We start from the raw sequence: 25,406 nt of genomic DNA on the forward strand, positions 1-25,406 counted from the left end.
TAAAAAAAGAGGCATTAATTATCCAAGCTTAACTGGTAAAATGCCCCACTCCTGCCACTCCGGGGCATTTGTTGACAGGCACAAGAGTTGGTGTATGACGGTGTGCAGAACAAAGATGACAAACTGTGAATGTATTTTGTTATCATTTCTCATGTCAAGAGCTGCAACATTAACCTATTGACTCCCAAATGAAATTGCACGCAACCCACCCCTAAATTCCTGACAATTTTTTAACATTTCAGAATGAGCTTGAGTACTAAAAATAAACCATATGCACAGCAACCACGCACACAAGATTAGGTTTCAAGACATAAATGAAGGACCAAAATATTAAAAAATATCAACAAAAAGAACTCAACTTGATGTTTAAAACTGATGAGAAAACAAGAAATTATTTTTATTTCTCTGCCGTGCGACGAAATGCACAACAGAAGCCGAGAAAATTGAATATGCAAACACGACTTGTTATTGACTTCGGAGGACAAATTGAAACCAAATACAATAGAATTTCCATTCTTGTGATATAACGGTTAGCATTTGAGGAAACAATGGAAAATAAAAATGCGAAAGGCACATGTAAAAACCAATTTGAAATCAAGAAATCAAATAATTTATTTGCTGCGCAACGAAATGTTACAGCGCTGCGAAAGAGAGATTAAAGTTGTAAGTCAAAAACATGGCAAAAACAAGCTAATTATTTCGAGATCAAACGTGTTTCAACTGTGCTGAATTAGTGGCCACTTAGTTCTTTTCTTGGCAGTTCTTTAGTAGCTGAATAAGACTCCAAAAAATATAGTTGGAACGAAGCGAACAAACTAATCAAACAAACTGCGGAGGTCGCCGTAAATTAAATATGCAGAAATACGGCGTGCAAAAATACTGTTCACTTTTAAGACCTGAAATTCCCCAAAACAGGGCACCAAGTGAAGGAAATGCGGAAGGAAGTTCAGTAACAATAAATTTTCATTCAAGCTGAGGTGAAGAAACCTATTTAAAAGCAAAAGTTGAATTTAACTTTGAAGTAATAATGTACATTACCATTTTTGTTTTCTTAAGTCCAGGAAGCTGCTTTTAGTCTGTGATCTGTATTCAAAACTCACTTGAAAGCACACTTCTTCTTCACCAGAAAGGTTTGAGGACTCTGTATTCCTTGATCTTCCATTCTGAGGCCACCTAAACATTAATTTGTATTTTTCTTTTCTATTTTAAATCCCAAAGCAGTAATTTCTCCGTGTTAGGAATGAAAACAAGGCCTTTGAAGTTAGTAGATTTGGCCTGCAGCACGCCATTATATCCTGCACTTTATGAGAGCAGGATTTAAGAAGAAAAGCCGTCTTTCTAGGACCCCTAAAGCCCTCTAAAGATATGCTCAGTAAGTCGATTCTGATTGGTTTATTTGTCCTCAAGAACAATAGAACAATAAGAGAACCAATAAGTCTAGGGAGGGTAGGAAAGGCTATTGTCCTCACCTGCTTTTCTTTGGGTGGTTATGGGCGGCACAGGAAATTGGAGGGGTTCTTTGCACAGGCAGTTACGGGCGGCACGGGAGTCAATGGGTTAAACAGGTGAACTTGAGCACCATTCAGTGCAGACTTCTAGTTCACTCTACATACACATTTTAAACCACAAAATCTAAAACTGTTTTTTACTGCTTTAGATTGACTCATTCCATTCTGCTATGCGGCTGTTGTTGCCTCATTTGGACAAAGAAAGAGGTGCTTATGGAATAAAGGAGGTGGGAACTTTTTTTCATATTTGTGTTCTTCAAGAATCGTAAGATTTTTTCCTTGTAAAACAACCTTCCTCATACCGTGTGGCTATGTGATGCAGTTAGATATATTGCAGCACTGACAGTTCATTTACAGGTTGATAAACTGTCATTTACAGGTTGCGAAACTGTCAGTTCTTCACATTTCATATATTTTACCTTTCCTATCATCATTCAATCAATCAGGTCTTTGTCTAGACCAATCTGCTAAATTTAGGATGCACTGTTCTTTTGTTTTACCAAGCTAAGACATTGTTTCTCATTCCCATTGTTATTTGACCACCACCTTGTATTTTTCCCAAAGTGCATTGCTTGGTTTTGTGGAAAGGCAATAAACTCTGGAAGAATTAACGATGGTCAAGACGAGCTACTGTTCCAGGATCACAGTCAGTGGGGAGAATAAAAAGCCGCCAGGCATTGAGTGACGAGCAGGGTCTGGTAGAGAAAAAGGGAAGGTCAATACCAGACTCCGCACATTGCACCCCCGCTTTTTCAATCGTCCCCACTAACTGAGAGCCTGGAACAGGCTACAATGGATCCTCTTGTCTGTCTTCTTGGTCTTTGTGTTTGTAGTTAGAAATATGTCATCATAAGCATATTGAAATCAAAGAAGTCTCTTTCAGTAACCGGCTACTGTCCAAAAGCTTGTGCTGTTATACTGGCAAAACACTATGACGGGACATTTTGACTGTAATTGAATCAGTATTTAAAATTATTTCTCACACACCACTGGGAGCCATGCCAAGCCAAACCATAGGAGCCATGCCAAGCCGAACTACACAACCTGACCTTTATTAACATAAGAACATAATAGTCTTAAAATGAGGCAAAAAAGTAGCTAGGGAATAATTTCACCTCAACTTAAGGCATTCTACAAGTACTTCATGGGTGGATGGGTGGGGCATGTCAAATGGCAGATGGCAAAACAAAAACTGAAACCTTACACAAGCCACGTGACCTGAAATCCCCCACACACCTGTACCCAGACTCCCAGCTGTGTGTGAGAAAAAGGTTTTCCGCTTCTTTCGTTCCTCAGCTAACGGAAAACCACACATCGAACTTCAGTTTGTTTCTGTTGTTAGGTTGTTCTTGCCAAATATTACATGGAGATACTCAGTATTGGAAAAGACACAGCTGATGGACGCAAACTATTGAACTATAGAGCACCCAAAAATGCCAAACAGGTACTAAGTTGCAGTTAATGTAATGGAAACGAAGTCTGGAATATTTGATCTGAGCTGATTATTTTGGTTCATACTTGTGTGGGAGATTAAGCACTTCACTGTAGATTATATGCATAATGCAGAGAAGCTGATAGGACTATCAGGAAAGTAGGCACAGCTTCTGATTGGCTTAAATTGTGATTTTGGGTATGGTAACTAAATAATAATTATTGTTTTCTGTTTTAGGATTCAGTGGCCGACTTTGCCAGTGTAGCTTTCTTTGTTTTGAGAAATAGATGTCCTGAAAAGGGCAGGTAAGTGTGGTTAATACAGTCCTCTATTGTGTTCATGCAAACCTATTTAGTTGCCACTGATCAAGAAATTGTCGGGGAAAAAAATTCTTTAAGGGCAAGGAAAAGTCAGGGAAATTGACATTAATTTTTTGAAGAAAAGTCAGAGATGATTTACAGTTATTCCATGAATGCACATTGGATATGAGATGTTAGATAGCTGCACCTCACTGGCTATAATCATCTCATATCTAACAAGTGCACGTGGAGTAATTGAAGGGGTGAGTGCAAAACCATGCTAAGTGATGATTTGGGTGAAAAAAAAAGTTTTCGCGAAAGGGCTTGAATTTTTGCATGTGGTCTTCAATGTAATAGAAAAACGTGGTCCTGTATTTTTGTCGCTGGTTTTTGCTTCGTTTATAAAGACGCCGCTAGCAAAACCGAGTGGTTTTTCTACATACGCAATATCTCAAAAACGAAGCGAAGCTTAGCGGAAAAACTGCGGGACATTGTTAAACATACCTAAACAAAACTGCATGCGAAATTTGGAGCGTTTTCGACAAAGTTCACTTTTGATTAAAATACCTAGCACCCTTTTCCCGCTGAGGTCTTCAAATAAACGAAGCCGAGCCTTTGTTATGATAAACAGAGCCGATCCTTTGTTATAATAGCCAAGCCAAGCCTTTGTTATAAGTCAAAGTCTCACCTCGGTTTATCATAACAACGGATCGGCCCGCCGCATCCGCAAGGACTTTGATTTCACTTAGAAAGCAGCAACATGCCAATTTGACGCAATGTATAAGCTCAAAAATGTTGATTTTAGGTCAAAAAAGGTTTAAATGTTGATTTCACGTTAACGCGTGACAGCAAGGAGGTTGATTTCTCTTAGAAACGAGCAAAATGTCAATTTCATGCAACGCATAAGCTCAGTGATGTTGATTTCAGGTCTAAATAGGTTAAAATGTTGATTTGACGTTAACGCGTGACAGCAAGGAGGTTGATTTCACTTAGAAACCAACAAAATGTCAATTTCACGTAGCGCATAAGCTCAATGATGTTGATTTCAGGTCTAAACAGGTTAAAATGTTGATTTCACATTAACGTGTGACGGCAAGCATGTTGGTTTCACTTAGAAACCAGCAAAATGTCAATGTCACGCAGCGCATACGCTCAATGATGTTGATTTCAGGTCTAAATAGGTTAAAATGTTGATTTCACGTTAACGCGTGACGGCAAGCATGTTGTTTTCACTTAGAAACCAGCAAAATGTCAATTTCACGCAGCGTATAAGCTCAATGATGTTAATTTCAGGTCTAAATAGGTTAAAATGTTGATTTCACGTTAACGCTTGACAGCAAGGATGCTAGTTTCACTTAGAAAACAGCAAAATGGTAATTTCACGCAACTTATAAGCTCAATGATGTTGATTTCACGTGAAAACACGCTATAAATAGGGCTGACAGATTAACAGATTAACCCTTCTCCGCAACGTACGGGTCTCCATACATCTGCATGTCCGCTGATCCCAGAAGCTCCAAACACTACAAATCATGCCGATTTGAAATAAAATCAGCGCAACCTGGATCACAGATCTATGTTACAATCGATCGCTACTTGTTGGCCATTCTTATGTTTAAACAATCTAGTTACCAGTTTGAGAAACATCCGCAGAACGTGATCGCAATGCATGCCGGGAAGGGTCTTTACACCTCGTTCGCGAGAAAACATGGCGGTCAATACAAGACAAATTTTATAAGTCTGAAACCAGTTCTTGCTTTCCAAACTTTGACGCTAGCAACGCTTGGCAAATGGGCCACGACTCACCAGAGGGTATTTTTCTTGGGCAAGAACTGCTCTTGGACTTTGCTGCCTGGCTCGATCTGACTTCGAACGCCGATAACACGATTACGGTATATCAGCTGCCTTCGAAGTTTCAGAACACATTTTGATTCTTTAAAACATGCTGATGACTTACGGGTTTATCAAGACTTTATGATGCCTCTCAACCACCAGGCAGGCATACAAGGTACTTTAAAACAATGCTTAAGATATTAGTCGACGGAACTCTAATGCGGCACATCTCTTTTTCGTTCGATGAATTTCGTTTGACTCTTGATCGATTCACGTGTTGTGCTCACGTCACAATACCCAAGGTAAACAATCTGTTCCCAGATTTCCGCTCTATATATGCTGTGAGATTTGATTTTGACTTCATACACTATAAACAGTCTGCCTGTTTGCTGTTCAACAAATAAACTCCTAAAGACATGGCTAGGAAAAGCCAAGTATTTTTGCATACGTTATAACTCGAAAACGAAGCAAAAACCAGCGACAAAAATACAGGGCCGCGTTTTTCTATTACATTGAAGACCACATGCAAAAATTCAAGCCCTTTCGCGAAAATTTTTTTTTTCACCCAAATCGTCACTTAGCATGGTTTTGCACTCACCCCAAAATACAGAAAACTAGTTAAAAATAAAATAGAAAAAGGCCCCAAAACATGTTGTGTACACTTACCATGATAATTACTCATAGAGCATGGTGTAATGGCTCATGTCCTATGATGGCCAAGTGAATGACAACTCTTGAATTGCATTATCCAATCATCCAGGTTTTAACAATTGAAATTATAACATCACTGATTTAACACCATTGACAGCTACAAGGAACATTTCACTTGGCCACTTATGATCACAGTGTCACTGTGTATTTTAAGTTTTGCTGTGCTTGTTCTTAGTTTAAAGATTGACGAGGTGAACAAGCATCTTGATCAGGTGGCACAGGCAAATCTTGAACACAAACGGGATGATGTCAAAAAAGCTCTGCAACTTCTTCTTCGGAACACAAGTGCCCTTGAACAGGTGGGTTTTTGTGTACCTTTAGTGTACAATTATTGTCACTAATTAATACTAATAGGAATACATGATTTGATTTCTGTCAATATTTTGTTCTTTTTCGTATTTAGAAATGGTTAATCAGGATCATTTTCAAGGTGAGTTTGTTTTAATAAAGGGTTGTTTTACATGTAGTGCTTTAAGAAAAAAACTCGTAATTTACAAGATGCTGTCAGCAGTGACTTACACTGTAACCAAGAGATTCACAGAAAATTGCTGTACTTACTAGACATCTTGCCATTTTTTTTCTGGGCAAAATTGAGAACTGTACACTGTAGGTGTAATAAATTGTCCTGAGTTCTTGTTTTGCAATTTTCATGCAACCAATGATTGCAGGGTCTTTTTGGCAATTGTCGTGCAATCTTTTCCTAGAAGTGTTTGACAGAAAGCAATTGTGTCACCAAGAGATTGATGATCTTCTCTGTGCTCTCGATGGTCTGCTTCTTATTCCATTTAACTAATTAACAATTATTCCACAAGCGCGCGTTGGATATGAGATGGTAGATAGCCAGTGAGGCGTGTAACGCTGAGTTGGCTACATGTATAACCATCTCATATCCAGCAAGCGTGAGTGGAATAATCCAATGATCCAATGGGTTAAAATTTGAATGCTACATGAACAGATGTATGATAAAACTAACTGCTCATAAAAGATGTTGTGTAACACAATGCTGATGTTAACTAGAAGATACTGCTCAAAACTAATTTGGTCAGTCACACTAGGAACTTAAAATTGGTCTCAGCGAGAACTCCGTGTTCAATGTTTACCATCCTGATGCAGTGGAGCTCTACAGTGTCTGCAACAGTTTACCCAAGGTGAGAACCAAAATGTCAATGTTATGACAAGATTGTTCAGCATTTTCTTTTCAATGTTTTTTTTTTGTGTGTGTTTCCCTTGGACTACAGCTTGCAGGAAGGAGTATAAATGGGTAGCAGCAAATCTAATGCTGGGGGTAACCCTGTGATGGACTAGAATACCACCCAGGGGGGAGTAGGAATTAAAATACTTCTTGTCATTTCATGTTAAAGAGATTCGAAAGCTGACATTTTGAGCGTTAGCCCTTCGTCGGAGCAAATCCATTCACTCCGATAAAGGGCTAAAACTGGAAATGTCAGCTTTCGAATCTCTTTACAGTGGCCAATTCACATTATCAACCCAGTTGATAAAACCAAATTATCTTGTTATACTCCCCACCGATGCAGCACCACAGTCTCTTTAGAAACTTACCCCCCTCTATTAACAGTGATAGTAGTTTGTATTTTTCTTTGTCAGTAGACGAAAATCAAATGTGATATAATTATATCAAACAGAACTGTACAATGTACAATGTAGTATTTAAAATAATAATAGATGACTTCAGTTAAATTGTACACCATTATCTTGACAGGTTTGCATGGATCTTCATGATCGTAGTATCAGGATGAATGAAGCAGAGATGTCGATGTTCTCACCATTCAGACCCATGCTAGGTCAAAGAGGAGACATTGGAGAGGCCAGTGAATAATTACTGTGTTTAATTTGAAACAACTATTGAACAGTATTACATTTGATCAAAGGCTGAGTAAAGGCTGGCAGGTCCTGAATAGTTATATGCCAGGTCTCCAAGTTATAAGATTATGCATAAGTGTGACTTCTCACACGAAAACATACACTACGGCTATCTGTTCGAATGCTTAAAAACCGTTCGCTTGTTGTTTGCCATCCGTTTGTCATCCATTCGTGATCGATGGGATGCCATTCAAACAGATTGGATCATCTGTTCAGAAAAAATTCTAGTCATTTGAACGGCTGCTGCTATCTGTTCGAAAAAAATCTTCATCCGTTTGAACAGCTGAGGTTATCTGTTTGAAAAAAATCTTCATCTGTTCGAACAGCTGAGGTTAGCCGTTCAATAAAAATCGTCATCCATTCGAACGGCTGAGGTGGTCCGTTCGAATAAAATCTTCATCTGTTTGAAAAAACTGGTCATCCGTTCAAAAAATAGTTATCCTTTCAAAAAAAAAGATGCAGCTTTTCAAACCGCTGATGTTATCTGTTTGAAAGGAACCGCGGTGGTTCGAACAGCTAATGGCACCTGTTCAGGAAAATAGTATTCAGCTGTTCAAACGGCTGCTGCTATTCGTTCACACAAAACTAATCAGTTGTTCAATCAGCCAACGGTATCTGATGGGATTCATTCTTTCGAACGGCTGGGATTATCTGTTCAGAAGAAACTTTATACAGCCGCCCAAATGGCTGTGTTCGTTTAAAACAAACATTCAACGTTTCCGATTCAAACGGCATGTTTGTCCGTTCTGAAAGAAAAACTGTATTTAAAATCATGGTTCAAGAAATAAATACTTTGAACAGATGTCATAATGGCTCATGTTATGCTGTGTTACGATTGTTTCAAGCGGATTGTCAAGGAAACTTTAAACGATAGCAATTAAACTCGCACAACGCGTGGCAAGAGAATGGGCCTCTCCCCTATTTTTTTGCTCGCCGTTTTTCGCACTGCACCCCAACTAACTGAACTAAACAAAGTTAAAACTCAGACTCTAAAGGGCCATCGGAAAAGACATTCTTTCTTTCTCTTTGGAAAACTCAAATCCGGTATAAATTACTATGAATCAAATCGATTGACGAGGTATTACCAAAAGACAGACAGGACATAATATTAAAATAAACTTGGTGCTCTACTCTTAGGAGAGATGTTGAAACAAGACAAAGTTATTGTTTACTAGTGAGTTCTGTCGAAGTGTGCTTGATCTCTATCAACAAAACTTGCATCACAGGTCACGCAAAACAGGTCGCCGATTGATTGGTATGCAAATTTCCGCACATTATATCGAAGAGACAGATTCGGGTCTGTGATGGAAAACGATTATTGCCGGTTCTATTCTGTTAACAGCTTTTGGTGTCCATTTCTAAGTTTTGTCAAGTTTTGAAAGCAGAAATGAAGAAGTGTGTAATAAGAATTACAGCTATAGACCTACGAAAGGGGAGCAAAAACATGTCCTTTATCAAGACATCAAGATCTCCTGCATTTTCACCATTCGTTCAATACGAACCCTTTTCTTCGGCCGTTCGAATGCCTGGAATAATATGTTCCAAATATTTCTTTAGCTGTTCGAACGGCTGGCATCATCTGCTCGAAATTTTTCAGTAGCCGTTCGAAATTTTTCGTTTGTCGTTCGAACTGGTGGCATCACCCATTCGAAATTTTTCGTTCACTGTTTGAACGGCTGGCATCATCCGTTTGAAATTTTTCCAGTGCCGTTCAAATGTTAATAGCATCCACTCGAAATTTTTCCATAGCCGTTCGAACGGTACTCAAAACCATTTTGAACGGCTGGAACATCCATTTCCCATCCATTCATTAGCCATTCGCCAGCCATTTGTTTTGACTGTTTAACGGATATCCGTTAGTGACGTTTTCACGTGAGAGGTCACAAGTATTGAATAAAAACTGCAGGGGCAAGGAAGGGTCTACCAGGCCAAGAATGAAGTAATTACTCAGGGCATTTAACTTTTAAGCAAATTCAGCTATTGATAATCATTTCTTTTTTTGTACTGTAATTTTTGGGTAAGCACTTTACACCTTTGCAGTTTGTGCTACTGATAATACTTTATGTTTCATGTACAGTATACATGTAGTGAAAATTGTACAAAAAAGGAAAATTAAATAGTTTAGATGCAATTAATTATGGTGAACATGTGAATGAACTAGTCTGACATTAGGGGAAAAAGGGGGCAAATTAATTAGATATTTTAGAAAAAAATAATCAACAATTATTCCAAATATAAAGTCTCATTTCTATAAATGAGAGTATTAATTTTGTAGTCCTGTCTATCACAGACCACGTTAATAAATGTTTGATCTTCTTTTTGTAAATACAGGTAGAAAAGCTGATGGGCAATCAGTCTTTTTACATAGAGACAAAAATAGATGGAGAGAGAATGCAACTCCATAAACAAGGAGATTGTTTCATGTATTTCTCACGAAGGTATCACTTTGTTTGATACACAGTACATGTACCTTTTATGTCCAATAACACATAAGTCATCCAATATTTCTCGTGTGATTATTTTGTTTGAGTTGGGACTCATTGTGATTACAATGTAGAACACATTATTGGGGTAGCAAAATGCTAATAAAAATGTTAATGAAAAAATTGTCTTCATAATTCTCAAATTTCATGGGTCTGGCCATCTTGATTGTTTTCCAGTGCTATATCAGTTGTTTGCTCAGTGCCAATAGCCTTTGTGCATAACACTACCGAGAGTAAATAAAGGTTAATGGTTGTTTTATTTTTTCATTTTAATCCTGGCTAAGGTTATATATTAGGTCTTTTTTATTGCAGTGCCAATGACTACACTCACGTGTTTGGTTCAAACGCAACTGCCGGTGTTCTCACACCTCATATTGCTTGTTGCTTCTTGAGGTATTTCATTTATTTGATTGAAAAGTAATTTATAGTTAGTGTCTTGTGGCTATTATGTGTTATGATGAACAGCACTACTGCAATATAGAACACATTTTCAAGTTTACAAATCTGCATTTATTTAAGATTCCACTTTTTTACACAATCTTCATGAAAATTGTGAAACAATGACATAAAGGATATTTCAATCATTTTTTTGTTCTTACTTATCTAAAGCTGAGATCTGGTTTCATTGCATAATGTTACAAGGCAAACTGAATAAATAAATTTATTCCAGGAGGACTTCATTTGCATTTTCTTTTTCTCTTGAGGTGGAACCCCTAGTTTTTCTTCACGGTCACCATCACAGCATTGAAAGTAGCTACTAAACATTTTTATAAATGTAAAATGGATCAATTATTGAAGCAAACCCATTTACAGAGAGCAATTTCCTAACAAGCTTACCTCTGATTTTCATTTAGTTCTGTTCATTCCTGCATACTGGATGGAGAAATGGTTGTGGTTGATAAAACAACAGATATATGGTTGTAAGTCATCAAACTTCAAATATTTATTTAGCTTATTCTTTTACTCATCTATTGTATTAATTCCTTCATTGATTGTTAGTTTGTTCATTTGTGTGGCCTTTTCTTCCTTCAGTTGATTAATTGTCTGTTGTCTGGTAGGTGACCGTGTTTCATTTAGTGCTGGACATGAGGCAAATTGCCAGGCTTGTTAGACTGATTTTGCCCACCTGGTTTGACCATCCCCAGAAAATCTTGCGTAATAAGAAGTGCAGTTCAAAATAAAACCGGGTCTTTCTGTTCTTCCATCCATTCTCACTCCCTACCTTCCTACAGGTTTCGCTCCTTCCTTAGTTCTGTCCTCCTCCCTCTCTGCCCCCCACCCAGTTGTTTTCGTTTTTCTCTTCTTTCTTGTACACATTTAACTGATCCCCGAAAATGTCTTCCACCAAGTAATTTCATTTTGGTGTACTGTTTGAAGCATGTACAGCTGAAACCTTCACATCAATGTATTCTGTGTATGTTTGCAGATCCAAAGGCATGAATGTAGATGTGAAATCCTTCACTACATATGAAAATGGTTAGACCATACTTGCAATTCTTTTGAAATCCACTCTCACATTATTTGAATTGATGTTTCAGGTAGGAAATCCATACAATCTTTTAGCTAAAATGTAAGAAATTTTCTTAATGAAGCTGTTGAAAAGTATTATTATTTAGTAACAGGTACGCATATGTAAAATGAAATTACTTAATATAATGGCGTAAAAAAATATTATTTTATAAACTATTAATAGTCATGTGATTATTATTAATTCAGTAACAGATTGAAAAAAAAAACTTAAATTTTGGCCTAAAAGAGGAAATGTAAAAATTATAATAATCATTTTGGTTTAGAAAATCCAAAACTTGGAAAGTACCCTTTGGTTCCTTTTAATAATTTTGGTCTGTGTCATTTCTTATGTTTTCATATTTTAGGTCACAATCCGTGTTTTATTGTGTTTGATATGCTTGTTATTAATGAGAGAAAACTTGCCAATGTTCCTCTTAGTGAAAGGATCAAATCAATGGAAAAGTAAGTTTCCTTCATGTACATGTAGCAATTATTTTAATAAATAACTTAAATGTTATTTAAGTTTATTTCACGTGTGCTGGTTTTGTAGTTTTTTGTGCTGTAGTCTCTTCATGTGTGACGTCAGTCAATTTGCACAATATTATTACACTAGATGGCATATGTTTACTTGATAATGTCTTCACTGACAGTTCTTTTCTTGAAGATTTGTGTCTCCAACCATCAGCCATATCACAGCTAAGCCATAATTGTGTTTTTGCAGAATGTTGAAGCCACAGCCTGGATATCTTCAGTTTGTTGAGAGATTTGAAGTTTCAACAAAGTATGTACATGAGTATAACCAAGAAGACACTGTGCAGTGACTGAGTTATTATGTCTACAAATTGATTTTGAAGACTGTTGGCAAAAGCAAAATGACATATTAGTCAAAAGCGTAAAGGGTCCTACAAGCCCAACTGGCTCATAGCTCAGTGTACATGTACATTTAGCATGAAGCAGCTATGATTATTGCTACTCCCCTAGGATGGGATACTAGTCCATTGCAGGTTACCTACAGTATACAGCCTTCTCAAAATCAGCCAGCTGCTGGCTCAACGAGCTACCTCCTCTGGAGGTTTGACTGTCTCCTTCCAGTCGGAAAACATATTGTGATTATGTGAAGGTGAATTAATCAACATGACACGAGCGTGGGACAAAGAAAAAATTCTGAGTCCCCGACAGGAATCGAACCCATGACCGCCCGGACACCAGGCGGGTGCTCTATCCACTGAGCTACGAGAACTCATGGAGAGCAAGGTCATTTAACTGAGTTCATACATGACAGGTGTCCTGCATACTGCTAGGATCAACGCTACTCACGATGACTTCGATAGCATTGATCCTAGCAGTATGCAGGACACCTATCATATACGAACTCAGTTAAATGACCTTGCTCTCCATGAGCTGTCGTAGCTCAGTGGATAGAGCACCCGCCCAGTGTCCGGGAGGTCATGGGTTCGATTCCTGTCGGGGACTCAGAATTTTTCTTCGTCCCACGCTCGTGTCATGTTGATTAATTCACCTTCACATTTCATACCGAGCTTAAAATTCACCATCTTTATTAACTTATCACTACTCACGATGACTTCGATAGCGTTGATCCTAGCAGTATGCAGGACACCTGTCATATATGAACTCAGTAAAATGACCTTGCTCTCCATGAGTTCTCGTAGCTCAGTGGATAGAGCGCCTGTTGTCGGGGACTCAGAATTTTTTCTTTGTCTCACGCTCGTGTCATGTTGATTAATTCACCTTCACATTTCATTACCGAACTTACAATTTACCATCTTTATTAACTTATCATATTGTGATTATGATGAAAATCATGACATGGCATCCTTGAGCATCGAAATTTCAAAATTATTTCCAGGGAAGGATACCCTGAAACCCTGCTACAGGCCCACCCCCAAGGGAAACTTGAAAGCATGCCTTTGGAACCCAAACTGCCTCCAACTTTCATATAACCTGCTCCAGGAAAACATTTTGAGAAGGTTGCCTATACATGTAGCATTTGGTCACTAGGTTGCCCCAACAATTTATTGGTGCCCGTTTATACACCTGGGTGAAGTGAGGCCCTTTGTGAGTTTAGTGTCCTGCCCAAGAACACAGAACAATGACCCCTGACTAGAGACCAGTGCACTAACCATTAGGGAATGGTGCCTCCCGTCCCACAGTCAAGCCTAATTATGAATGATGAAATTATTCATCCTTAGTGACTAGTGACTGCTCTTATGTATGTTCTACATTGACACTTTCTTTATCCCTAGGGATGATGTAGTAAAAGCTCTTAATGATGCTATTGACAGAAGAGAAGAGGGATTGGTTATCAAATCACCATCTTCTATTTATAAACCAAACCTGAGAAATGGTATGCAAGTAATATATTAATTATTATTTAGCATAAAATAAATATTATATTTATTATAAACATTTGTAATAATTATATTAATTGCATACCATTTCTCAGGTTTGGTTTATAAATAGAGGATGGTGATTTAATTATATTAATTACATTACAGAAAAACTCAAAGAGGATAGAGTTGGCTGTTACTCTGAGTTTCACACCTTAAGGTGATCATCAGACAGGCGTGGTCATATCACACAATCATAGCCTACAAGACATCACTTAATATATAAACAAGAGATCTGAACTGATATCTAAATGTTGCCATGAAAACAAGTATTACTTAATGAACCTCAAATTAAAGTAGATCTCGCATGAGCACAATTAATACGACTATAGATCACTAATTGATCACACATCACCAAATAATTTTGTTTTTATTGTAAAAATGTTGTAGATATAACAATGGATGGTATATTTTTCCTTGTAATAAAACCTGTCCAATGAGCACCTCTGTTGAGGCATGAAACTCAGAGTAACAACAAACATTATCCTCTTTGACCATAATAGCTTTGCTTTAAAGCATTGAGCACTTTTTTGCTAAGCAATACATGACCTATTCATTATTATTTATCAATTACATCATATTAAATATTAATTACTTTCATAAAATATGACTAAAAAAATAACAAATAGTTTCTTACTTTTAAAACCCTTTATATGATATTTTTGTGCAAATCTCTTTATGTTCTTTGAAGGGCCTAGATTAGGAAGGAGGTCTTAGTGTAATTTATTTGAATTTGTTGGTTATATACTTAGCCCCTTATGTTCTTAAACTTTAGTCACCAAATGCCATTAATTTTGGGCAACCCTATAGGCTGACCAAAATACAACCATAGTACATGCTTACCGGTAAATCTTATTTAAAGGCGTATGATTGCATTCTTGACCCATGAAGTTAAGTTGTGTTTTCTTTTCTCTTAACAGGGAGCGGTTGGTTGAAGATTAAACCTGAATATGTGGATAGTTTAAGTGATGAGGTAACTAGTTCATTGCTACATCAGACTAGCAATAGACCATTTTATAGTTGTCTGCTTAGTGACCTGACCTTTGAATGGCAGCGAGGCTGGAGGTGACCTTGTTTTGATACAGACCTCACTGCTTCTGTTGTGTAAATAAAGTTGTTCTAATGCTAACTAGGTGCATTTACATGACAAAAGTAGAGAGGTCTTTATAAAAGCAAGGTCACCTCCAGCCTCGCTGCCATTCAAAGGCCAGGTTGCCGAGCAGACGACTGTAAAAATGGTCTTCAGTATAAGTAGCTATATAATGTCTACTCCTAGCCGCTTCATGCTGCAGAAACCAGTGGCCAGGTAAGAGTCGTCTTCCAAATGCCAGGCCTGGAATGCTAAATGCAACGGCTATTTTCGAACCAAGTGGCCATCAGGCTGACACTTATCTCTAGTTTCAGCAACATGAAGCAACAAGGAGTATTTCTACTTCCCCCTGGATGGGATGCTAGTCAATCGCAGGGTTGCCTCCAGCATTTAATTTTCCAGACGACCTATTTGTACTCCTGGGTGGAGAGAGGCATTGTGAGAGTAAATTGTCTTGCTCTAAAACACAATCAGCGCCCTGCGCACTGATTGCACAGTCTGTTAGATCATATTAGGCCAAGTATTGCGACATGTGTATCCTGTGATCTGGAACCAACATAGAGGGTCTGGGTGTGGGTGACGTAATTTCAGTTACCTGTTAAATTTTCGGCAATTTCTCAGCTACCAGTGAAATTTCAGCCCATTATCTCAGCAATCTGTAAATTTTTCAGATCTCGGATCTCAGCTATCAGTTGAAAAATGGTCAAAACAGACATGGTCAAAATTTTGACCAGTTCTTAGGTGTCAGTTAAACCAAGCCAGACCCTCAACGTAACCAACCGTATCTTGGAATAAAAAAGAAATATAGCAGCTCGAGGCCTCAATCTCGATCAATCAATTGCTTATAACTCTTATATGATCACCCAACATGCCACTGAAGTACAACTTCAAACGTTTACTGTAACCAAGACAATTTTTAAGACTTTCAGTTCAATCATTAGTAGTCTTAATCTCTGTGATGTAACTCACACTATTGTGTTCTTCACTTAGCTCGATCTGTTGATTGTTGGTGGTTATTTTGGAGTTGGTGTAAGTAAATAATAAATTTATTGCTTAGTTCCTGTACGGCTTTCTCCCAGGCCTTTGTGGTCAATTGATTTCAGTGACGTATCCCAGACGAACGGCCCGAGACGATTGACCGCGGCATAATGTTGAGACCTAGGAACTAGGCTATTACATAAATACTCCTTACTAACTGAGTTCGAGGGCCATACTGTAAGTTACAGCCCGAGTTTTTTCCCCATCGACTTATAGCCCAAGCACAAAGCGCGCGGGCCATAAATTTTAGCCGCTTTAAATTTTAGCTGTACAGTAGAATATGGCCTGCTAAATTGACCAATCATGGCGTGCGTACTAACTGAGAGATATAATAATAGCATAATATTGTCTGTGCTAGATAGTTTTCCACTTACAATGTGTACATACATGTACATGAGACAAGTAATATAAGTGATATAAACCGACGTTTCGGTGCATCTTGCGCCATTATCAAGGTTACATAATTAATGATCAAAAGCAGTTTGTGAAGAGGCTAAGTTGAAGCGAATTTGCATAAAAGAGTGTCAAACAAATTACATGAATACTTTAGCACGAAGAGAATCAGACTGTACATTCAATGCTGGTTTAAGATCTTGAACACACAGCATGTCATTACCAAGGCAGTCAAATTTGTTCGTGCATTTCTTGATTACATTAATTATGTAACCTCAGTAATGGCGCAAGATGCCAAGAAACGTCGGTTTCTATCATTTATATTTGTCGTCTCGTGTATTTCCAAATCGTTTCTTATAAGAATGTGTACATAACAGATGATTTTATGTTGTGTATGACTAATTCACCAAACATAAATGTACTTGTATACATACGTTCATGCTGAGTAATGTTTTGAACTTTTTATGCAAAAAAAAATTACGTGAAGGGTTTAAAATGTAGGTGTACATTAATTTTATCAATTAAGTGGAAATAAAGACGTAACGTTGTGTGGCAAACTCGTGTTCATCACATTTCATAGGGTTTCAATCATTAGCAATTGTTCAATGAAGTAAGAACCCTAAACCAATCGTATCTTTGTTGAGTAATCATTTTTCATTTGTTTTCGTTTATTTCCAGCGCCGTAGTGGAATGATATCTCATTTTATGTGTGCAGTGGCTGTGTCGTCCAGCACACCAGGGGAACATCCTCAAGTGTTCCACTCTTTTTGTAAGGTAGCATTAATTTGACTTGTTCTTATATCAATATATGTTCTTATCTAGTTAAAGCTGAGCTTGCAAAAGAGGTGAGAAATGAGGTTCTCACATACTGAAGCGGGGGCTGGGCCCGAGTTAGGATATCACCTGTGTAGCAGAAAAATGCCATTCAGTGTGTGAGAAGCAAAGTTTCTGCAATTTTTGATAGCCAAAAGAAACGTTAACATGTGGCAAAGTTAAATATTTTACTATGCCACGGAAAGAAGCTTCCTTCAGGTTTGCTTCTGTCACCATTGTCAAAGTTTTAATAGATATTATTCAACTAGATTGAGGTGGATGTATAGTTCAGGAAAAAAGATTTTTACTCGTCAATAAAATGTTCTTTAGTTTATGGTCTGTAAAAAAAAGGAATTCACCTGAACTAATTAGTAACGGTAACGTTTTGCACTCGTCATTTTGAACATTGATTTCTTGGCAATAAACTTTTTCACCTTTGACTTGTTCGTTTTGTATTCAACAAACCGTGATTATGAGTTGAGGCGTGTCTGGTGCAACAGCAATCGGGGTTTTTGGCAGGAAAATTCGTTTTCTTTTTCTTTGTAAACCATTTTAAAATTATCCTTATCTTCCACACGTTTTCCAGTTTGAAGCAGTGAGAGTTGAAATGTTGGAAAGATTTGTTTGGGAAAATACAGCAATAATAAGCAGAGTTCATTTTGCATTTGTTTGCAAACTGTCTGTTACATCGTAGGATAACAGAACAAATGATAAAACTTTTTGTCAATAGATTTCCACAGAGAAGAAAGTTATGATCATATTGATTATTATGGGTTGTCCAGGCAAGTAGACACTGAGTGATTATGACGTATCTTGTCCACAAAGGTTGGGTCTGGTTACACTGTGAATGAACTGCGTGAACTAGATCAACAGTTGCGTCCGCACTGGAATGCATTTGATACTAAAAGGCCTCCTGGCTCTATTATTCTGGCCCCCGGTTACAAAGTAAGTATGAGTTGAGTATCTTGGTCTGTGTTAGTGCAGATTGTACTGTTAATTGAGTTTTTTTTGTGTGTTGGTCAGTCAGGCAACTAACAGCTTTGCGTTCAGCCAGTCCATGCTTATACGCGGAATTAAAAACCCGTTTGGAAATGAGTTAATGAAGCGATGTTTGAAATACGATTTTCATATACTGGCTTTTAGATAAGCTTTATTGGGAAGGGGGGAGGGGCTTATATCCTGGCGAGCTTGTAATCGGAAGAAATATTTTGTTTACAGCTAGATGGGTCTATAACCAGAGGGGATTATAAGCGGTAATTTACAGTATACCAGACAAGTGAATAATGTTTTTCACGCGTTCTGAGTAGTTAACTCTTATTAGTTTATTTGCAAAGTACTATTTAACCCCCTAGCAGCCGATCACGTGAGATTTCGAAATTTCCGTCCATTTGTCGGTTTATTGTCAGATATAGTATATTTTTATTATTTTTTGTAAGTAATTTTTTGGTCCGCTACTGAGTTATTCAGCCTGTGTGGTATATACTAAAACAGTTATTCACCTCGGTGTCGGTAAGTGGTGGATATTTACCTCGCCCGCGAAACATCCACCACTATTCACCCCGACATCGTTGAATAATTGTTAATTACTTAGTATTTATTTATTTGCCATGAAATTATGATCATTATTGTCACAGGAAAAACCAGATGTGTGGATAGAGCCATCCAAGTCAAAGATAGTTCAAATCAAGGCTACGGAAATTATTACATCTGATAAGTAAGTTTGGCACTGGACCGAGAGAAACGCTTTGCTTCGTTTGTTCCCTCAGTGTGAGCGTTAGGGATTGGAAAAAAAAGGAGTTTTTGACTCCTGATTGAAAAGGTTTGGGAAGCTGCACAAATCTTAATTAAGCTATTCTCCTTGTACATTCTCGTCGAGAGTTTTTTGGCCTAAGCTTAATGTTGGTGAATATCTTGACTGATAACCCCTTGAATCCAAGGACATTGTTACTACTAAGAACGTTTATCGTGAGGAATTCCCAGCTTCTACTCCTCTTATGCTTTTATCCCCTGTGATGTTTTCATGTGTGCACTTTTGTGCTAGCTGGAGCCGTTGGAATTTAATTGCGCTTATCATTATGTCGTTTAAAAGTGACAAGTAAGTTTATCATAATTTAAACCTATTTGGTTAATACGTCTGCATTTTACCTGTCCCCACGGTGGTCTGTTTTGGCAGACTCCACTTAAGATTCCGCTTAGATGTACATTTAAGTAGCATGCCGATATTTCTCCAGTCTATCTACTTTTTCATTATTACACCAGAACTACAAGTCTACATATCTCCATTTCTTTGCAGGTTTAAAACTGGTATCACTCTTCGCTTTCCAAGACTGGAGGCTGTTCGTAATGATAAGATGTGGTATGAATGTTTGGACCTGAATGAGCTGGCCAGGCTTAAATCGGTCAGAACAGCCACTGAGCTTGTTGCCTGATTAAAATCAACTATTATTCAATAAGTAATGGTAATAGCACTGAGTGGAGTCCAATTTGGTCGGTTATCATAAGAGTGATAACAAAATCGGACGACCGTGCAGCGGGAGTCCGATTTGTTTATCACGAATATGATTACAGACCGAATTGTACGACACGAAGTCTTATTACCAATCAATCATAAAAACTACAATTTCCGAGAAAAGAAGAATAGCCAAGTTATGAAAGAAAGGGAAAATTGGCATTAAAATACCTGCAAAGGAGATGTAAACATTCTAAGGCCACCGCGCCTCCTACCGACAATTAGGCGCCAAAAACACAAAAGCAAGCGTGCACGCACACGCACGTGACTACAACTTTGAATGTGATTGGCTTATTGAACTGTCCGATAACAAACTATCCAATAACAAACTGTCCGATAACAACTTGGCAAATGAATTAGTGGAAAATAGGAGTTTTTTTAAACCAATCACAGTCGAGGAAATTGTAATTTTTATGATTAATAAGTTAAACAAGTGCATCAGATTTTCGATTCATGGAAGGGAACACGTCTTCAGTAGTTGTTAAACTCATTTTAAAATGAGTGACGTATTAAAATACTCGAAAATTTACCCTTAATCTAGACGTAAGCGTCAGGTATACACTGTACATTGAAACAGGAATTGGGAACATTGCAAATTAATGAAAATAAAGAACACCGAACTTTCTTCATCACACTTTGTTATTGTTCAAACGGTGTTTGTCAGATGGTGGTCACCCTCTTTGTCGCTAACGCACATCACAAAGTTTTTAATTTTAAATGTAAAGAATAGTCTCGCTTGTTATTATTTGTACTGTAGATGGCAGAAGGAAAGCTGACATACCAACATGCTCATGCTGAGGAGAAATCTGAACCTGCCAAGAAAAGGCGACGAGAAGCGGCAAGAGTCGAACACACTCGTACTGTAGCGGAACATTTTAAACCGGCTGATGTGTCATCTGTGAAAGAGGTATGACCACAGTTTGTTGATGTTCTCGATGCATTTTCTATTATTCCTTGTCAGCCCAACGGCTCGCGTGGAGTCAAATTATTAATTGATTGTTTTGTTGATTGATTGTTGCCATGATGTTTGGCCACAAGGATGACGTCACACGGTATTTGGAGTAAAACTGTGTGGGGAGGTTCAGAAGGGGGCAGAGGCACATCGCAACAATGTTGGCCCGACATGTTGGGTGTTGCAAATCGAACTAGTGCGCATGTCCTGGCACAACATTGTTGAACGAACCTGGCCAAACGAGTACAACATCATGCAACATCCACAAATGTTGCACAATGCATGAAAAACTTGACCGTTTTAAAATTTGAGCTAACAACACCTCCCGCTTTAATTGCACGCGGATTGAACTGTTGTTTGAAACGTGCACCTGGGTTCACACCCTCATCAGTTCATTGAATGACAAGTTTGAGATTCTAAAGCCGCACAACTGTTCTTTTTTCTTTTTCTAGTGTTCCTGGGAATTTAATTATCCAGTAATGTTTCTAAGTGCTTTTCAACAAAAATGATTATTGTTTTAGTGTAAGAGTATTTGTGTGGACAAGGCCCTAGATACTGCGCACAATATCTAAGTTGTTAAATTCACATTTCAGGTCTCGCAAATGTTCCAGGACAAGGAGTTTTGTATTGTTAATGGTCCTTCCTCCCATTCCAAGGCTGTATTGGAGAAGAAAGTCGCTGAGGTATTTTTTCACTACTATCCATTCATTTTACCAACATTTCATGAGCCGATTACAATAGTTAAACGGACAGTCTAGGGTTTAGGGCTTGCCATAAAAGTAAGGGGAGGAATCTCTCAGCGATAAATCAGCGACTTAGAATCTGATTTAGAACTGTTGGACAGTAAGTTTTAAGTAGAGCTTACCGCAAGTTTGATAGTGAATGATGTTGTAAATAGTCGTCATACTATGATTGGTAAAATGCGTAAAAAGACAGGGTTTTAACAGACAAATGCGACATACCATGTTTAATATACTGTCAAGTCTGATATATTTCGAGAAGAGAGTTTTTGACGAACTTATTAAGATCAGATATCCAAACACCGTCACGGTCATGATTTTCTTCCTTAAACCTTGATGAATTATTAATGAGTTTTAGAAATGAAGTTTTAATGGTCGCACAGCAGTCAATGTCACATTTAGGTAATGTTGGATAATTTGCCACATTTCTCATCAGAATGGTGGCACCTTGACGCAAAACCCAGGACCGGACACGTTCTGCATCGTTGCTGAGAGAATCAATGTGAGAGTGAAGAATATCATTAGGTAAGAAGTGTAATGATATATTTTTTTGCCGTTGAAATATAGCTTTTATACAGAAAACGTTGCCCGAAAGACCAGAATACAGGCTTAAAATGTTGCTATTGAGTTTAACTGTCAACAGTAGATTTGTGCGGTAATTTCATAGCGTTCAAACGGAAGCCTCGATAATTATAACGAACAACGAAGATACTGGGAAAATATGTTCTTTGTAGCTGAGTTCTGTTCCATATATTTTACTGTTGGCTGAGAAACTTTGGCAAGGCTAAAAAACATTGTTTTTAAGTGCCGAGGACTTCGTAGGGGTTCGTTTTATCCGAATTGGCGAACCAATTAGACCCTCTTCTGATATTTGCATGTAGTCTTAAGAGTGCATTGCTTTATCAGAATACTCAATAGTAAAGGTGATTTGTCTTCTCTTGTAGCCAGAAACAATTTGATGTAGTGAAGGCTTCGTGGCTTATAAACTGCTTGGTAAGTTTGACACTTTATAACTTGTATTACACTGAATTTGTGTATTGTACGAACTTTAAGGTGGCCTGCCTTGAGACGTCAATTATTTTACTTCATGATGGTGAACCAAAGACAATAGTGGACCTCTGCCCTCAAGCCAACTGGAAGAATAGATGGAGGAAAGTTGAAATATGTTTGGTTGTAAATGCACCCTTGATTGCAATGAACTTGAGAATTTAAGAAATAATGCGGCCTTAATTTTGACTTTGCAAGATTTCTCGCTTAGGTAGCTTGACTTCAGTTCATATTTAAGCCAGTGCTCTTTTTTCTATTTATTATGCGACTGACAAAATTACTTCATTGTGATTGGCTGAGACCAGGCCAATTTATCGTTAATTTTTAATTTGTACTGTAGTGAAAAATTACGCGCGCGCGCGTTTTAATTTTCTCTGTTATTAACAAATGACTAATGGTTTGAAAGCTCAATCAATTATGGATTTGCACTTGAAATATGAAACTTCTTTGAAATTGCACTCGCCTGTAGGCTCGTGCAATTTATTTTGAGAGAATTTTCAAAGTCCTCTCGTAGAGTTAATCATTAATTGCACTGGCATTCATACAATTACTTTTACTACTTTGGCAAGTAATTAGCCAAAAACGAGAGGCAGTGTTTCATCATATTTCCAAACACTGGGTAGAGAGTTAAAAATAAATCGTTCAGGGCAATGTTTTTAATGGACCTTGAGTTGTTTGAAAGAATGTTGAAACAATGTCTCGATTATTGGATGTATATCCTCAATCGAATCTAAAATGGAGGATAAAACGGGAAAATAAGGGTTTGAAAATGAATTGTCCCTGACGGAAAAATGTTTCGTGCCCTGATTTTGTTTCATGAAAGGAATGTGGTGAACTGAAGGCATGGCTGCCAGATGACATGTTTCATTCGTCATCACGGACTGCTGATAAATTTGCTGAGGAATATGACCGCCATGGAGATAGCTACACACAGAATGCCACGAGTGAATCCCTCAAGAAAGTGTTCGATAATGTCCAAGGAAACGTAAGTACGCAAGAATTAGATGGTTTAACAGATAGCAAGCGGTTATACATATGATTGCAGTGACTTAGTACTGGGCCAAGGAAAGTCGGGGCGAACGGGAAAGTGCTTCGTTCGTGACCAACATGTTACAAAGCTAAGTATTTTCCCACCTTGTACCTCTGTTTCAAAGCGAGTCTTCGTGCTGATGGTTTGATTTTTATGAAAAAGAACCTGTAGGGGAAACACACTTTCATATGAATGAGACTCGTTTTGACACAGAGGCAAAAGGCAATTCGGAAATGGCCTATTGGTCTCTTTTTTGTCTTGGATTCTACCTTTGAGCTTAATTTGATCATGGCTTTTTTATAGAACTCCGCAGTTCCACTATCAACAGACGAAATACTAGAAATGTCACAACGCTATTTTCCCGATAATTCGCCTCTGGGGTTGTTCAAGCATTGCAGGTAAAAAAAAAAAAAAAAAAAAAACCAGCAGATCATCTTGCTATGATTTCTTTGATTTCTCTCTCCACTTGAACTCTTAAAGGCCTTCGCAGGATGGCCTCTCTTTTGTAGTTAGTAAAATGTATTCAAATTTGATGTAGAGTCTGTATCCGTTTTTGTGTTTTGTCTTTGGTAGGGTTTACCTTGATCAGTTTACTCGTGTTGGGGATAACTCAGTGGTAAGAGAATCTGTAACTCAACTGTACTAGTGTTTCTAAGCTATCAGTAAAGGACTGGAATGCTTTCACATTGCTACCATTCCGAAAAGAGGGGATTTTTCAAGTATAGATCATAAGCAACATCATTCATTCAGTAAAAAATTTGCATTGCAACTTGAGGCAAAGTAAATTTTAAAATTTTCCTGTAAGTGCGAATGATGGTGAATTACTGAATAGCTTAGGAATGATTTTACATGTACGGAAAAGTATTGTTCACGAATTTCCCTTCCCACCCTTCCCTTCCCACCCTTCTCACCCTTCCCTTCCCACCCTTCCCACCCTTCCCACCCTTCCCTCCCTCACGCCCTCTCTTCCTGCAGTATTTCTAGTTGTAGGGGATTTATTGCGTTTCGCTGTGTTTCAGCAGTAGAATCATGTATCTAAACGTTTCTCTCGCGGTTCTGAGATAGGATCTTTCATATATTCACTTGTATTTTTACCATGTACGGGTATATTACGAACTCGCAACATCAAAAGCCCACGCAAGCCTTCACTTGATAGCTCAGTCTTGTAGAGCAGTACAGGGATTCGCAGTGGTCACTGATGGGTTTGAATCCTGTTCAAGCCTGTTTCACCCACAACTGAATCCTGTTCAAGCCTGTTTTGCCCCTTACTGATCGCTAATGGCATTGCATCCTGTGGTTTGTTTTCAGGGGATACCTAATTGCAGTCTGGAACTGGTCGGTTTGAAGCTTCGCATGTATGGTGCCCAGGTCACCGTCAGTTTTGACAGCAAAGTGACGCATGTCATTTTGGATGGAAGGTTATTACAATTTCCATTTCTCAACTTCTGTAACGCTACGATAACATGTCTCCCCTGGGAAACAATTGCTCCTCAGGGCAGGTAAAAAATTGAAATCCACTCGTCCCGTGGGCTAGTAACTTTCAGTTTTCACTTGCCTCTACTTAAATATTTATTCGACGACTTGGCAGCCGGTATGGCAATCAGAGGAGAAACGTGAACAGAGTATGTTTGGATTCCTTACTAATCCATGCTTTCAGTGTTAAGTATTGAAAAAGCTTCTGACTGGAAATTAGAATTTATCAAGCTGACATTTTTATTCAGACTCACAAG

The 25,406-nt window shown here is 38.1% G+C and overlaps 1 protein-coding gene across 1 annotated transcript in view; it reads left to right on the forward strand.

Annotated features, from left to right (window-relative positions):
* Positions 1 to 25,406, forward strand: part of LOC110050476 (DNA ligase 4-like) — a 32,620-nt gene that overhangs the window by 3,786 nt on the left and 3,428 nt on the right. The window contains exons 2-29 of the mRNA XM_089271821.1: positions 1,658 to 1,735; positions 2,851 to 2,952; positions 3,178 to 3,245; positions 5,959 to 6,082; positions 6,187 to 6,213; positions 6,839 to 6,931; positions 7,504 to 7,608; positions 9,996 to 10,102; positions 10,460 to 10,540; positions 11,002 to 11,067; positions 11,574 to 11,623; positions 12,022 to 12,118; positions 12,378 to 12,437; positions 13,921 to 14,021; positions 14,985 to 15,037; positions 16,145 to 16,183; positions 17,264 to 17,359; positions 18,224 to 18,343; positions 19,033 to 19,112; positions 19,692 to 19,797; positions 20,665 to 20,814; positions 21,453 to 21,542; positions 22,036 to 22,124; positions 22,544 to 22,592; positions 23,470 to 23,631; positions 23,980 to 24,074; positions 24,250 to 24,292; positions 24,985 to 25,094. Coding sequence (XP_089127947.1) covers positions 1,658 to 1,735; positions 2,851 to 2,952; positions 3,178 to 3,245; positions 5,959 to 6,082; positions 6,187 to 6,213; positions 6,839 to 6,931; positions 7,504 to 7,608; positions 9,996 to 10,102; positions 10,460 to 10,540; positions 11,002 to 11,067; positions 11,574 to 11,623; positions 12,022 to 12,118; positions 12,378 to 12,437; positions 13,921 to 14,021; positions 14,985 to 15,037; positions 16,145 to 16,183; positions 17,264 to 17,359; positions 18,224 to 18,343; positions 19,033 to 19,112; positions 19,692 to 19,797; positions 20,665 to 20,814; positions 21,453 to 21,542; positions 22,036 to 22,124; positions 22,544 to 22,592; positions 23,470 to 23,631; positions 23,980 to 24,074; positions 24,250 to 24,292; positions 24,985 to 25,094 — 2,441 coding nt within the window. The remainder of the gene's footprint in view (positions 1 to 1,657; positions 1,736 to 2,850; positions 2,953 to 3,177; positions 3,246 to 5,958; positions 6,083 to 6,186; positions 6,214 to 6,838; positions 6,932 to 7,503; positions 7,609 to 9,995; positions 10,103 to 10,459; positions 10,541 to 11,001; positions 11,068 to 11,573; positions 11,624 to 12,021; positions 12,119 to 12,377; positions 12,438 to 13,920; positions 14,022 to 14,984; positions 15,038 to 16,144; positions 16,184 to 17,263; positions 17,360 to 18,223; positions 18,344 to 19,032; positions 19,113 to 19,691; positions 19,798 to 20,664; positions 20,815 to 21,452; positions 21,543 to 22,035; positions 22,125 to 22,543; positions 22,593 to 23,469; positions 23,632 to 23,979; positions 24,075 to 24,249; positions 24,293 to 24,984; positions 25,095 to 25,406) is intronic.

Source organism: Orbicella faveolata, unplaced genomic scaffold (genome assembly GCF_042242905.1).
Source record: "Orbicella faveolata isolate gen_17 unplaced genomic scaffold, um_ofav_v1 contig_34, whole genome shotgun sequence".
Classification (NCBI taxonomy): Eukaryota; Metazoa; Cnidaria; class Anthozoa; order Scleractinia; family Merulinidae; genus Orbicella; species Orbicella faveolata.